Genomic DNA, 16,330 nt, shown 5'->3' with positions numbered 1-16,330 from the left:
AAATGGTTAGACATTGTAGTCTTCTCGGAAAAGGACGATAAACCGTAGGTCCCGTCTCCTGTATCCTTAGTCTTATAACAGGGGACGTTAAAGAACCCACACACTATATATTCGCAAAGAGTAGGGCACGAAGTTCCCGGTGTTGTGGTCTGGTCTTTGTGTAGTAAATTACAGTATGTGTACAGCGCATTTGAACATTACATATGAAAAATGCGCTATATAGATTGATTATCTTTATCATTATCATTACCTGTTATATTGTTTTAAGGACTAATTCCTAGAGGTAGTGGGAGACCCGCTTTAGGACTCTCAGTGTTGTTTTATACCCTTTTATGGCAATGGCACTTTTCTCTGGCATCCATATGAGTACTTGTGAAATATCCCTCATCAACATGCAGCAATGGCAATTCAAGAAACTAATATCGATGTCGACCATCGGCATTAACAAAATGAAGAAAGAGATAACGACAAAAATATTTCCAGAAAAACTCCTCTAATGTAGTTTTCAAGTTATGAGCCTTAAAAGGCAAAAGTAGTGTATCAGTGCACTCTTTTGACTTTGCCATGACAACAATTTTGAAGTCACTTGGTTTGACTATGTCTTAATATTTTACGCCAACCATTTATCGCCTGTTGATGAGAGTAATATTATTTCCTGAGATTTGAGTTTTTTAAACTCGTATTCGAGTGTATCTTAATGATGTCATCGCAATAGGTTTTTTACAGAATAATATTCTACTGAACCTTCCAAACTATCATATTCGTCCCTCAGAATTTTGTATTAAACCAATTAGAATTAAACTTTGTATTAGTTATACGCGGAATTAATTGTTATTGAAACATGTACTACAATAGACCTTTTTAGGCACAAATTGTTTTACTTCGTTTGACTCTGCCTAAAGTTGCCTTCTGATGCAACTTACAGGATTTTTTGGATTTTTTTTTCATTGCAGGAATTTTTTTCTTTTTTTTTTTTGGGGGGGGGGGGGGGATTGTCACCCCTCCCTTGATTTCTAATGGTCTGCCCTTCCCCTTAAGTAGTAGCTAGTAGTGTATCATTGTATAGTCGAACCTCAGATTTTGAGCTACTTTTGAAATAGGCAACATTTTTTATTTTTATTTTATATTGTGTTTTTAATAGCAGCCAAATTCCAATTCCTGAAAGTTTGAGATCAAGTCATACCGGCAGATTAAAAAAAAAAACATGCCATTGGAAGTACTGGGCTGTAGTTAATTGCCTTTAGATTGTTCAAGAGTTGCATGTGATGTCTATCGCCAGAAATAAAGAGTAAAAAATTGGGCACATTGACCCCGTCAAACTGTAGCAAGCTACTTTTAAGAAAAGAGTATTTACGGAATTGCGAGGCAAGCGCGGAAACGAGCAATAACTTTAAAAATTTTAACTTTGAGCTTTATCAAACAAAAAGAGATTATCATCTCATTATTGTCTTCGATAGACTCGCAGGCTACAACGAGATAGTTAAAACCCTTCTAATCAAAATAAACACTGAATATAATCATCGTGAATTACAACAAATGTTTACTTCTCAATCAAAATAATATGACTATTTATTTCTTCGATAAACGGGAATTTCAAATTTTGAAATTCTGATAAATTCGAGAGGAAATCTGCAACGTCTAAATTAAAATCGTGTCACTGTAATATTCGCCCTTTCTGCCCTTCAATTAAGATGGTATCAGACGCCGTAAAACTATTGATTTGGCGAGTTTAAAAAAAATGCACCAGCCCTCTCAGTGTTTATCCTACTCGTTTTCTTGAAAGCAAAACTCTTGAACAGAATTTAACAAGAAACCAATCTTCTATCAAAACGTTTTTTATTTGCGGAGGTTTAAAGAGTCACTTCATTGGAGTCTGTGTATCTCCCATATAAACCACTTTTATGTATCCTGTTCCTCCTAGATTAGATGCCATGTATATAAACAAGTATGTATGTGTTGCTTTGGCAAAGCTCTGTTTGCTGGGATAACAAAAGACAAGACTACCATTTGGCAGATTTTGGCCACGGGTGTGGCCGTTTATTTTTTATATCAAGGATAGAAAGCTTAAAATAAGGAAACCTTAAAGTATTATCCCAGCAAAGGTGAGGGAGAACCCGCCAACCCAAACCAACAACAACAGAACGCAGGGAGCGGAGGTAGGGGAAACTGTTCTTCACTCGTGGACGCCATAAGCGTAAAGGCGATGTAACCGCGCCTTCATAACCTAAAAGCCCGCGAAAATGTAACCGGAAGTGATAGTAGGAGGGAATTTAACCGGAAGCTGGTAAATACTTACGAAACAAGCTACATAAAACCATTTATTTTTTGCAAAATAAATATCCTATGTTCAAGGATTTCCTTTACTTTCTCTTTAGTATCTTAGTTATCCTCTTTTTTGCTACTTTTTCTTTCGGAATAATAAAGTATGCTTTTGTTATTGTTGTTGTTGTTTTTGTTGTTGTTGTTGTTGTTGTTGTTGTTCTTCTTCTTCTTCTTCTTCCTCTAGCTGCCAGCTATTGTCGTTGTTGTTATTTTTGCCAATTTTGTAACTATACAAACACTTAACCGTGACATGAAACTTGATGCAAATAATGAATATCTAAAACATGTAGTTCATTTCGGGGGCATCTTAGATAATCACTTTGATGAAAGAAGGATCACCACAAAGCCACGATTGCTGTAAATATTATTTTTCGCGCGATGAGTTCGCAAGGTACGCGATTGGCCGCGTGATGTCCACGTTTCGCGTTAGCTTGTATTGTATTCGTTGTAATGTTTATATTATCTTTTGTATGCCCGAAAATTAAATATAAACATACCACTCATATTTAGTAAATATAAGACAGCTGCGATGTCGCTTTTCAATAACTTGGAACAGAATCGATCTGCCCTCGAGCGCAGCGCAAGCCAAGTTGCTTTGGAGCGAAGAGTTAGATTCGTTAAAGATCAAGGAAGCTGTGAATTTGACTTGATAATACTAGGTTAAAAGCGACATGTTTAACAACCTAAAAAAATCAACATCAAGCAAGTTTATTTTTGTGGTATCTTGCTGAGTTACATTTTCTTCTTTTGTCGGGGTTTCAACGTGTAACAATGATTCAGTCGTGTATCCCGCAGTTATTTACAAACGTAGCACCGAAAGTTCTGTTTATTCAACAATGTATCCATTTAAATTTTGAAAGAAATTGAAATCAATATTGGAATGGCGTCAAGTTCATTTACATTAACTCACACTTGGTAGACACACTTGTCTTATAAATGTCGTATAAAAAGCTTATACTTTAAAAGGTTTCGGCGAGTATTTATAAATCTATTGCCTCAGGTCAATATCGGGATTTATGGGCTGGGCGATACGCTGCTGGGTAATAAGGCCCCAACGCGTGTAATGTTTCTATTCAGCGTTGACACTTTTTGTAGTCGCACTGCTGTGTTTGCATAATTAAAAAGTGAAACGATTAAAAAGATGGATTTGCTCCTGAAAATATATCATGTACTGAATTGAATGCATACATGGAATTTTATACAGATTGCAGGCAGATTAGCAAGTCGTTTCTCTGAACGCTGTTTCGTTAAAATGTAAAGATGAGTATTTCAAGTAAACAGGTGTAACATCTTGATGGGCTAAAGTTTGCTTCTCGCACGCGTCGCTGTAGCTTTTGATGTTTTCATTGTTATCTGACGATAGTTTTATTTCTAACAAAGATCCATCAAAGGTCGGCTGTTCCTGACGATTTTCCATTTCCGCTAAAACTGAAGACTGAGTCGTTTCGTCAGCCACTTCATTTGGTGAAGAGGATAGATCATCAATAGAACTTCTAGTATCTTTAATAACATGGCACTCGCCAATTGCTTGTTCTCTCGGTGGTTGAACTGTACCATATCGCCTGGTTTTGACAACTTGTTGTTCCGGGCCATCGAACAATGACTCTTCGCTCAATTTTGCGAGTCTTGATTGTGAAGGTAGCGTAAGAAAATTATTGGAATCATCAAAATGAGTTGTAAGGCTTTTCTTTTTGACAATCCCTGATGAGTCGCTCAATCCGTTCACAGGGCTCTCGTTAAAATCAATCGAAATCTTTGGTACTTTATTAGGGGAATTTTCTACACTGCCGCCATTTTTTGGCTTTAAAAAAGCCTGGTTTTCCCTTAAGTCCAGTGGGCCATTAGTTTCGCTTCTCGATCGGCTAAATTTTCTCCACACAAAGGAGATGGAATCGCTCAAAGTGCTGAGCTTATGAAATCTCTTTTCATCTTGATCCAATTCTTCGTCGGATAACTCGCTTCGTTTCCGCTTCCATAAGCTGGTAAATATTCCATTAAATCCCTTTTGGAAATCCTTGCTGAATATCCAGTAAATAACCGGGTTGAAAATACTGTTGGTGTATGTGAACATTCTGCAGATTATCCCGGCTATGTTAGAGTTCTCGCTCTCGTGTCCTTCGCCAAAATCGGACCAGAGCCAAAAGATCTCGTTGGGCAACCTGCACGTTGCAAAAACAATAACCACAGTAACGAACATCTTCGTTGCCCGAATATTTTGATCCCTGCCAACAACGCTATCGTGTCTCTGACCGAGAGTTACACGACTTGCTTTACGCTGACAATCCCGAGCGATGTCCAATCGGCTGCTGCCTTGATTCATGTTCCCATCTACGCTAACCCGACTTGGACGATGCTGAGGAGCGCTCTCAAACATGCCGGAACTTAACCGCAAGTTCGACAAAGTAATGGTGTACATGACGGTCATGAACAATAAGGGTATTCCATATTGGACAACGAAGAGGACCACAGTATACGCCTGCCTATATGAAAATGCTGGCCATGTTTCCTCACAGCTTTGAGTTACCAGGTCCAGAAAGTAGACGTAAGGCATAACGAAGAGCAGGGACAATAAATGGATCACCCCTATGGAGTATTTCACTTGTTTTGAGCTCAGCCTTTGTTTAAAGGGATGCATGATGACTCGATAGCGATCCAGTGAGATGAAAGCCAACGTTAACGATGCTGAAGTTGCCGAAAGAGTCGCCAGAGGCCAGAGTGTCTTGCAAAGCACTCTTCCAAACGGCCATATGTAGTCATTCTCTTCCAAGGCCAAATCAAAGGGAATGCTCGTTATTGGTGTGATTAAATCGCAAAGTGCGAGGTTAAGAATCAACAGATTCGACGTGATTCGCATACGTTTCGTCCTGCAAATGATGAACACCACCATCGAGTTGCCAACGATGCACAGTAGAAGAATCAAAGAGTAGAACGTGATCTTAAAAATCTTGAAGGAAAGGGCCTCCTTGACGCCAGGTTGTGTTAAACTCTCGTTAGCCGCCATTTTAATTATACTCCAGATTTTCCCTAGATCCGCAGTCGTCACGTCCCAACTCAAAGCGTTGATCGATATTCTTAGTATTTGCTTACAGGTGAAGAAAGCTTGGAATGCTATTGTACATGATCAAATCTGCCAGAAGAAAGAAAAGAAAATCATTTTGGTAAAAGCGTTTTTTTTTTTTTCACTCGAAACAAAGATTTATAAACAGGAAATAAGCTTGCCGCGAAAATTGTGTTTTTATGATCAACTCGAGCGTGGAAGTCAACAAACGGCTGATAAGGGTTTGATTATACATCTTGAGAATTATTTTGACACAAGGACTTTATTATTAAAAGGGCAAATGCCATATTGATGAGATGTATCGGTGACGTTTTAAAGTATGCGACACACACACCTCTTTTGATTTGCTCGCTTGAAACCTGTGGTCTCTTACTCACAGCAGGAACCCTGCATTCTCAAGACAGCAAAAAATGTCGCATGCAGTTTAAGTGAAAAGATACCTTCAGTCGGCTGCTTGTTTCGTCTGAAGCTTGAATGCTTGGCACGCCGTTTCATTTTGTAAATATCACCAGATGGCCTTCTTTTATCTCGAGAATACACGATTCGCGTGCGAGTCGCGTGTCACTGGCGTGTGTCTGCGAAAAGGCACTCAAGTGAAGAACTGTGTCTAAAGTTGTCTGATGATTAAATGTTCAAGTATAGCTGTACTTTACTATGGTTGTATTACCAGTTATGTGCCATGAAAAGGACAAAAGACGATGGACATTCGGCAGCAAGCAGGAAAACTTACTTTTAAGATTATCAAGAGAGAATTTCGTGTAATAGGATGCGTGGGAAGTCTATGATGTGTTTTAAAGAACGGAAGAAAAGTATCAAAATCACAACTTGTATTCATTTTATGTTTATTACAATCACTCCGTGGGTTGCGGTTGTCAATTAGCTTCTAGCTATTTATTTTTTCTGTTGGAAAGAAGATCTACGGTAGTTGTTTTGCACGCGCTAAGTTGTCTTAAGACAAATAAATGTTTTGTGTTCTTTTATAAACGTTAAGTTCCTTACATTAGTTTTTAACCAATGAGATCACTAATCTGCAATTATCTTGCTGTTTTTTACCCGATACTGCGCTAAGCGCCCCCGGAGGTTTGCATATTCGCCAATCTATGTAAATTCAGTTAGGAACATCTTAAACGATTAGTATTAAAAATCCGGCTGTAAAAACAAACCTTGGTCGGCGATTTCTTTATACTCTCTCTCCGGGATTTTGCTCAAATCTGTTGACGGTGGGAATTAGACGAAATTTAGGCTGATTAACTTGTCGAAAAAGAGTTAAGGAAATCAATTAGGGAGCGAGTTTGCCGATACGCCAAAACGACTGAATAAATATCCGCTTATATAAAGCATTTTCCTTCATCGCATGTTTATTTTAAAGGGGATGAGATTTTTATTTTTTATTTATTTTCTGGAGGCGTTGAAACGAGCCGAAAACGGATGTGGTCCAAAGGTGTTAGATAAAGAATTGTTTATTGGCTGTGAGTACTTAACCTTTTGTATTTTTGAAAAATGAAACTCTCTTATAAATAATGGTTTTTGAAAGGTGTGAAATGGAGAATTTAAACACAAGCAAAGAAGAAGAAAAAATAAACCAATGGTTTAAATCTCTCTGAAATTTGATGTGTAGTTTCATTTTCCTAATATCACTCATCCAATCAGATATTTATAATTAAGCTATGATTTTAAGCTCTCTCGCCCAAGCATTTACAGCTTAGAAATTGGCGAGAGCATGCATTCGAAAAGTCAGGAAAAATATCAAATTAACCTTTATTTTTCTGTATTTTTATTATTTTTCCGACTTTATTTTCATTGTTGTCCTGGTTGTAACAAAGTTAAGGCGGGGGTTTACCTGCAAGTCGTTTTTTTACCCCTTGAAAATGGGTTTTTCCTCAAATTTTGCAGAAGTGATAAAAGCACGCCTTTTTTCGCCATAAATACCATGTCCACGAGGTAGAAAAAATGTAAATGTGAATCCTATTTTTTCAATTCTTGGTTGTGGCTATGCAAAGAGTCGGCTGAAAACGTTCATGTCCTAAAGGCCGATGAAAAATACATTTGCGTCAGAAGAAAATTGCCGACATTTAAAGGATGTAATTTGAATATAAAATGATTACTGACATATCTTAACGATAGAAAAGACTAAAAGAGTAGAACTTGACCTTCGCTGTCATCTCAAAAAAATTGTTTCAAACGCTCTCCTTGTATCATATTATTGGCATCCTGATTTGAAACTTTACAATGTCTTATTTTCCTTCGTATTCAAATTAACCTTTGACTGATATATTGATAGTATTGATACTATTTCCGATTTATTCCTACGTGCAATTTTTGAAGACCTTTTCATTTGCAAAAGCAAAACAGAAATTCGACAGTTGTATACGACAGCACTCTATTTGTGGCGGCAATTATCTGTAAGTATGTGACCTAATTGCACGAAACAAAAAAAATAATAATTTCTAAATGGCGGCTTCTGAATTATAAATCGCTGATAAACTAAAGGTTCTTGTCTCTTTAATGACATAATATTAAAAAGATAGGGGAGTTAATTTGTTTGACTGTCTGCAAAGGCGATTTAACGATATGATAAAACTGATTATGCAAGTGGCCGGCTCTGCGCCAGTCAAACCTTATGATTCGAACGGTGCTGTTATTTTTTCCGAGGATTTTTCATTTTTAATTTCATGTTGGCTTAGTATATACCACACAAGTGAATAGTGCTTTTTGCGTGCTCTGATTGGTTAACTTGGAGGTGATAAGCGAAGTATTATCCACCTCCAAGCAGCTGAAGAGAAACAAAATGGCTTCCCGTGTCGCTTTGGCTACCGAAAGTAGCGTTTTGGTCCTCTAGTTAATCAGCTTGTGTGGTATAATTATACCAAAACAACTATTCACCTCAGTGTCGGTGAATGTGGTGGATATTTACCTCCACTTCAGTGAATAATTGTTAACTATACGTATAGCGCGGGCATTTATCCCTCAATACTTATATTCACTAGGTAAAACTCAAAAAACTGAACTCGGAAAAAAAGATCTTTGCACAATTTCAATGTTTATCATTGGGCTTGGAATATTCTTTAGAGAAATTCAGTAACCCTTTTAGAAGGTATTAAATTTATGCATCAGTCAATTGAAACCCCGGCCCCCCAACCCCCGGGACTAAGCGGGGATTTAACGCGTCCAAAGCCGGGATTTAACGCACTTTTAACGGCGAGTTGGCCCCGGTGGGCGGTGGTTTTAACAAAATGTCAGTAGACCGGGGCCGTGGAGCGGTAATTTAACAGCACACAATCACCTGAAGCGGGGACGACAGCCGGGATTTAACATAAAGGACTAAATGCTTTCCTCAAAATGTTCGTTTTGAGGAATCCGTTCTAAAAATTCTCCACTCTTCTTCCTTGATAAAGCTTTTCGCGATGCCTGGGTTTGTATTTAATGCGTTCGCACGATAAAAATAGACTCATTGTACTTGTAATCTACCACCTTAGTACACTATCGTCTCCAAGAAAGTAGTTTCTGTTTCTGAGATTTCAGCCGTGAATTATATGAAGCTCAGTTAGGCTATAAATTCCGACAAGCGACACGGCGTTTATACAGCGACATAGAAGAAATAAAATGGCGAGGAACGTCGAGACTTTTATTAAAATAGCGACAGCGAAGGAAAGAATTAAATAAGAGTACTACGGCGAATCTGTCGGTTTCTTGCCATCCTTGGAGACCCAGGGGCAGTTAGTGGGGCGAGGGAAACGCGAAAATGCAAGACAGCTATGGCGAGCGAACTGGCTTTGTGTACATATTTCGTATGAGAACACACCAAAAGGACTGTAGTCAGGCTGGTCGCCGATTGGGCAGAATAATACAAAGGTAATACAAAAGATTTTTCTGCCCAATCAGGAGGCAGTATTCAGAGAGCTTTTTGAACTGGCCTGGTAAGACTCTTTCCCTTGGGGCACTTTCAGTCAATACAACTTTTATATGCTGATTTTTTCCCTCGCAGTTTCGCGCTATTTTCTACCCGCATTTTCGCGTTTTCCTCGCCCCACTAACTGCCCCTGGGTCTCCGAGGATGGTTTCTTACATGTTCGACGGCGAATCTGATGTAGTCACAAGTCCCCTGCGTAATCAGCATGTTAGAATGCTTTTAAATATATATTTAGGTCCCACAGATTTAACAGACAAAAAGCTATCAAGTCGAAAAGTAGATAAGTACAAACATTGAAAAACTTGCTTTGCTTGACCTACTCACTAGTGAGTATTTCGCTATAAATGATACAAGGTGACAGATCCTTACTTGTTATGGATGTGGCTGATCAAGACGTTATAAATTCAATAAACAAAAGTTAAAAAGAAACAAACTAAACTAATAAGGGTTTGCATTAGAGCGGGAGAGCGGGGATGTTGCTGTTATGATTAGCTAGCAACCAGCCAAAGTACTACATCCTGATAGAGCATAGCAAAGTACAAGGAATTACGACAAATAAGCACAGATGTCTTTCAGCCTAGCGAGATCAACCCACCTTTGAAAAGTTGACAGTGAACGCTTGAAACAGCGGACAGCAGCAGTGCAAAAATAATCGCCCGTCGAGGTCGAGAAATCGGTGGAGTAATTTTTAGCGGAATTTTTGATCAGTTGAGAACATGTCTTTTTTGATTAATCTGCCAAAGAATTAAATTAGATTAATTTTAACGGATCCCTAAAAATGCACGAAAAACTTCTGCTCTGTGTACTTAGTTCAGAGTGACGTCGTTTTTTTTATTTGGTCAAAAAATTTAGAACACCGTTTGTTACTGCGATATTAAAGTGCCCGAAAAACTTTGCTCGTTTTTTAATTGATCGAAAAATTTAAAACACTGTATTTAATGCGAAATTAAAGTTCTCGAGAAACTCCTGCTCTGTGTACGTACTGAGCAGTTCAGAGTCATCACGTCGTTTTTTAATTGGTCGAAAACTACAAAATACCCTTTTTACTGCGAAATTTAAGGTTCCCGAGAAACTTCTGCTTTGTGTACCTAATTTAGTCACGTCGTTTTTAATTGGTCGGGACATTAAAAACGTTAACTGCCTTTTTAAAATACCGGAGAAAGTTCTGCTCCGTGTAGCTAGGTTACTCACGTCTATTGTGTTCTAAAGGTAGACACGTCGTGTTTTTATCTGTCAAATAATTAAATTAATCTTAACATGCCGAGAAACTCCTGCTTCGTTTACTTAGTTCAGAGTCACGTCATTTTTTAATTGGTCGAAATATTCAAAACACCGATTTGAAAGAAACTCCCGCTCGTTTTTAATTGGTCGAGACATTAATAAAATAACTGCCTTTTTAAAATACCAGCGAAACTCCTGCTCTGTGTACCTAAGTTACTCAAGTCTTATTGAGTTGGTCAAAATATATGAGAAACTTCTGCTCTGTTACTCGCGTCAGTTTTTAAACAAAATGACGAAATTCCGACAGCGACATTCGGACCATTTTTAGTTGCGACATGACGAGCTTTGAAATTGAGACGGGAGACTAGTATACCTACCCTAACACGGCCTCTTATATCGCAGGGTGAAAGCTGTTTACCTATAGAAGAAATTCTTCTATTTTGTCTCTTCTTGTGTCCCACATCAGTTTAAAAGACGTCAATAAATCGTTTCCAAAGGATAGGCTTATTGTTTTTTTGTTTTCTATTTTGGCTGTGAAGATGACAGCAGAAACTGCGGCGATTGTCATGCCCATGGCTGTTGGATGTGATTATTAAAAGATAGTCATTGAATTGGAACAAGCTTTCTTGAAAGATCACACTGAGCATCTCTCTTAAAAACCTGTTAGGCACTGCAACGAAATCAAGATTTTTGTCGGTTTTTTTTTTCCTGAAAGTCGATTCGGATGCCCCCGCTATGCGGGGCTTTTAACAGACGTCTAGGCCCCTAGGGCGGGGAAATAAGCCGGGTTTTAACACTTGGTAAATGATAAATTGCCCGGTAAGTCCCGGGGGTCGGGGGGCCGGGGTTTCAATTGACTGATGCATTAATGAAACATCTATTTTTGAACACAAATATAAAGACGATTAGATATTTTAGACCATTGACTTGTTTTCCATTTTTCCTATTATTTAAATGATAATGGATGGTAAATACATGTAGCTGACTTGCCACTTGACTAATCGGGGACACTATTTTACATACGCTATGAAACACTAAATTTGTCTGCCTTGTCAGAGTGTCAAACACAGAGATGCCGTCGGTCTGTACGCGAGTTTTAAAAACGTTTTGGAAACCGTTCGTTACTTAGTTGTCAAACAATTCAAAATGACATTTATGGTGGCAGAGCCTTTCCGTTTGTCGCACCGAAATTATGGAACTCTATACAAGGACATTAACAAATCAAAAACAGTGGACTACTTTAAAACTAAGCTTAACACTTTTCTTATTTTATTTTATTTTATTTTTTTTTTTTTTCATTTTAGTTTAGAGTTGTCTATTGTGATAACCAGATTGAATCAGATAGGTTTTTTTTTTAGATTTTGTTTATAACAAATCTGTAAATTGCTGAAAGGTGCATTGACTCTGAGATAATGCGCCCCATAACAATGTAAATGTTGTTATTCTTTCGTGGTATTGTTCTATCTGCCGTGCAGAGAACAATTAATTTTAGCGTGTTTTAGAATACAAAACACAGGGAAGAACAATCCCCTGCGGCTGGTGTTTTTCTTACGACCACAGTTTTTTGCCTGCTGTCATCATGTTCTTCAGTTTCTTACTTTATAACAGCAACAATAAAAGTAGAAGAAACTTCCGAGTTTTCCAATATGAAAACTGAAAATGTATTTGTTTCTTCAGGGGACCTACTACACAAACAAACGTAAAGGAACCGCGATGTTTTTTTGGCGCGAATTCAGTCGAGTCACGTGTTGTTTCATTTCCCGCCGCGACAACTCACGCACCAGGCTGTTACTTGCAGCAAAGGCGGTGTAGTGTGACTGTTAGCCGGCTGCAGCAAACATTAATTCCGAAAAAAAAAAGATGTTCAACTGAGAAGTTTTTGAGCGTGCAAGGTGAAATATGCCGCGTGAGCGATGAGCGTTATGCTTTGAGCGCTGTCCGAAAACAAATGCGATTAATCTGTAACTGCTCACACGCTGTGGAAATAGATTCGTTTTCAAAAAGGTGTGTTTTCCTTCGCCTTCTTGCAACTTGTTCATCGGTTCAAAAGAAAAAGGTAGACAAGTTGATTGAGCTGAATTCTAATGATGTCAGTCTTTTTGAAACTTCACAAAGAATTATCTTAACAAAAGGCGAATTCCCAAAAAATTAATAACCACGCTGTCATCTGCTGTCACAGATTATAAAACAACTTATCACCAAAAAATTTGAACCAAATATTTTTTCTAGATCTCTCTTTCGATTTCCCAAAGATCCTCTCGAATAGGCCACCCGGACGTATGTTATTTTGACAGCGTCAACAGAACTTGCAAGTTATGACCCGTTAAAATCACCTGCAAACTTTGCCTGTAGCCACGCGGAAAAACGTAAATTATTGAGCAATTCTGTTGCTTTTAGAAGCGGCTCTAACAAGTCCACACGATATGTGAGTAATTTGCTAAATGTCATTGTGCCTCGCCTTGATATCATTTGCTAATTCTTACAATTTCCGTTACGATAACGAGTCGTTGCATTACACGATAATTGCGAGAGTGAAAATGCTAGAAGCTGCTGGGCATTTCAAGACATTTTGCATGTAAATGTGGGCACTACAATTGCCAAAGCGTTCTTGACACTCTGACAGGCTAAAGTAGCTGGTTTGGATCTTCAAGATTTCAACACGACGGTTTTGGGTCGTAACATAAGGACAAGTTCTGTCGACATCTTAAAAAGCCTGCCTCGACCCGGATGCCGTGACTGCAAGATATGGATTCGAACACAACTTTCAACAAAACCGCGACAAGTGTTTGGCCGCCAGTCTGCACTACCCAGGTATATTCAGTAATGGAGGCAAATGATAGTGATTTTAACTCTACTGCACCATATACAGAAGTAGAGCAAGGCTTACATTTCTGGATCTTAAAAATCGTCTGTTACTGCATAATTCTGCTGGGCAGCTCTGTGGGAAATAGCTTAGTTATCTATATCATTGCAAGCAATGTACGGATGCGAACGCCGTCGAATCTTCTGATTATGAACCTAGCTGTTTGCGATTTTGTGACTCCAGTGTTTAGCATTCCCTTTGACTTCGCGCTCGAAGAATACAAATACATCTGGATTTATGGTGCAAGTATGTGCAAAATTCTCTGGCCTCTGACAACTCTGTCTTCAACATCAGCCGCTTTGACCCTTGCGGCCATTGCACTCGATCGTTATCGTGTAATTATGCATCCCTTCAAGCCGCGTTTAACGATGGTCAAAATCAAATGCATCATTGTAGCGATTTATGTGTTTTCTTTGCTAATGGTTACACCATACTCGTATGTGCTTTCTATGAAAGAAAGCGAGTGTCGAGAAACGTGGCCGGACATATCCTACAAGAAGTATTACACTCTGGGTCTCTTCATGGTGCAGTATTTACTTCCTCTGACATTTATGGTGGTCATGTATTCCTTAGCACTGAAGAACTTGTACACGACAACCGACAAAACGAGTAGCCGGAAGGCAGAAAAAGAAAAGGCCAGCCTTAACAGTGCATCTGCTAGCCCATCGACATCTGCAGAACCAAAACTAAGAAAGGTTTCTTCTACAGTTCGACTCGTTCGCAAGCTTTCTTCAACTATTAGAAAAGGCACAAACGAAGCGAACAAAAGAGCGACAAAAATGTTCCTCGCGATAGTAGTGGTATTCACCATATGTATGTTTCCCAATCAGGCATTATGGTTATGGGCGGACTTTTCGAATGGAGGAGACAGCCCAATGTTTCTAAAAGCTGTTATCATTTGCTGGTTATTTACTTACTCTAACAGCGTATGCAACCCGGTTATTTACGCAGTTTTTAGCCGCGATTTCAGAAGAGGCTTCAAAAGAGCGTTTAGAAAAGCGTTCTGTCTGCGTCACAGGCGGCGAAACGTTTTAAACCCGGATTTAGTGGCAACGCTTACCACGGAGTTAAAAAGCGCTGCCACAGACATCGAACGACGGAAAAGGAAGAACGCTACTGTAGAACCTCCTAAACTTTATCTTTTGTAAGACAATTTTAAGTGAAAAATTTGCAGTTTCGCGCGGCCCAGCGGTATATTTTTAATCCCTTTAAAAAGACTGGCCACATATCAGTCATTTTCTGTGATGCACAGAATCTTCTTAAAATCGACGAACCTCGGCATTATATTTTGCAAAGGAAGAAAATTTAAACACCAAAGAGGGAAAAATGAACCAAAAAGGACCAAGGATGAAACTTAAAAAAATGTACTCTGAAATTAATTAAGGTGCACCATCCGGGACTTGAATCTTGTCCAGTTGACTGATAAAATATGAAAATACATGTATGTGTGAAAATGTGTAAATTTTTTGTTGTTGTTGTTGTGAAAATGTGCACAACAATGTAATATATAGTCAATGCAGAAGGGACTGTATCAGTCAGACGATATATTTCATTTTTAGACATTCCATTTTGGCAATGCTGGATTTAATTAAACAACTTCTTCATGCCAGTGAATTTAAGACGTAAATTGATCTTTTTTTTTCATTTTTTCATTAATTTTCTTCTTTTGTTAAACCCAATTACAAGAACATATGTTACTAAAGCGGTTTTTTCTAGTTTATCGTTTGTAATCCGTCTTAATCTTCGTCTGTCGAAAACGTCCGTGTTCATGTTCTGGTTTTTATTACTCTGTTGTTGTTTTTTTACGTAAGAAAGCGATTATTTTGATGCTTCCTTCAATTTGAGCTTAGACAGTTACTGAAATTACAAACCTGAACTAAAGTTGTGTTGCATGCCATATTCCGAAATATTACGTGCGACGTCTGTAGATTTTAAACAAGGGTGTCGTGAAGGTCTTGGAATTCTTATAAAAAGATAAGCAGACACCAAAGATACTAAAATTACAAACCCGACTGGAAGTTATTGCTGGTATGTTATACGTGAAAAGTCTAACGTTACTTCATATCAAGATGTACAGCTTTGCCTCTCAAGGGCTTCTCGAGAGTTTTCTTTATTTCTTTCAAAGTAAATCACTTTAATTTCAAGAGTTTAAAGGATTATTAAATACTTAACATGCTATCTTCAGAGTTAATGTTTCTTGTATCCAGTGCGGAAACCAATTGGACGACCATTACAAATTTAATTTAGCGGTTTCTCAAGATGATGTCGCACTCAGACTGGAATAGGATCCGCAAATGTCGAAAGTAACGACCCCTCCCCCTGAAAGTACCGACCCTCCCCTGCCCCGAAAGTAGCGACCCTCCGTAAGTAACGACTTCAAACAACCGGGGGTGGGAAGGACGGTGGCTGCAGCTCACGCCAGACCAGAGGCTATCATTATACGAACTTCAGTTACCTGGTTCTCGTATGCGAAGGTGTGTTTGATCGCGAGATAACGCTCGGCGCTCATTAAGAGCAAATGATATAGCGACGCCAAAACACATTTGAGGGTGATGTTCTTTCCTACTCGGTGGGACTGTAATACACGATAGTCTCACTGTGAAAAAGAAAGAAATAGCAGGCGAAATGCAATAATTGAACAACTAGTCCAACTACAAGGTCAGTTGTGGCTAAACAGACGAGTGCTGCGTCAGAGTTGGTTTGAAGTTGTGGTTTGCATTTTTTTACTGAGGTTATCAAGTGCGAATGCGCACTGATTTTGCAAAAAGTCTTCATTATATTTTACATTATAATATAGAAAGGAGTCTGCGTGCGCTCTGATTGGCTAAAAACCTATGTTTTATTTATGGATTCATATGAGAGACTGTTGTGAGTGTTTTGTTTACAAATACACGCACGCGCTTGCCGCACCATGAACGAGAACTTTTCGATTCTGCAGGAACAGAAAATGAAGATA

At 38.6% G+C, this 16,330-nt stretch overlaps 2 protein-coding genes across 2 annotated transcripts; one reads left to right on the top strand and one right to left on the bottom strand.

Moving 5' to 3' along the window:
• Positions 1–3,133: 3,133 nt before the first annotated feature.
• LOC144627920 (cholecystokinin receptor-like) lies at positions 3,134–6,608 on the bottom strand. The gene is made up of 2 exons (XM_078485944.1): positions 6,544–6,608; positions 3,134–5,449 (listed from the first exon to the last, which is right to left on the bottom strand). The coding sequence occupies exon 2, from the start codon at positions 5,321–5,323 to the stop codon at positions 3,539–3,541; it is 1,785 nt and encodes a 594-aa protein (XP_078342070.1). The 5' UTR covers positions 5,324–5,449; positions 6,544–6,608; the 3' UTR covers positions 3,134–3,538.
• A 6,355-nt stretch (positions 6,609–12,963) lies between these two features.
• Positions 12,964–15,074, top strand: LOC144627996 (galanin receptor type 1-like). Its single transcript, XM_078486031.1, has one exon. It carries the CDS (start codon positions 13,257–13,259, stop codon positions 14,520–14,522), a length of 1,266 nt encoding a protein of 421 aa, XP_078342157.1. The 5' UTR covers positions 12,964–13,256; the 3' UTR covers positions 14,523–15,074.
• Positions 15,075–16,330: the final 1,256 nt, after the last annotated feature.

Source organism: Oculina patagonica, chromosome 10 (assembly GCF_052425735.1).
Source record: "Oculina patagonica isolate OP01 chromosome 10, crgOcupat, whole genome shotgun sequence".
Taxonomy (NCBI): domain Eukaryota; kingdom Metazoa; phylum Cnidaria; class Anthozoa; order Scleractinia; family Oculinidae; genus Oculina; species Oculina patagonica.
This window is presented reverse-complemented; position numbering and strand designations above follow the sequence as displayed.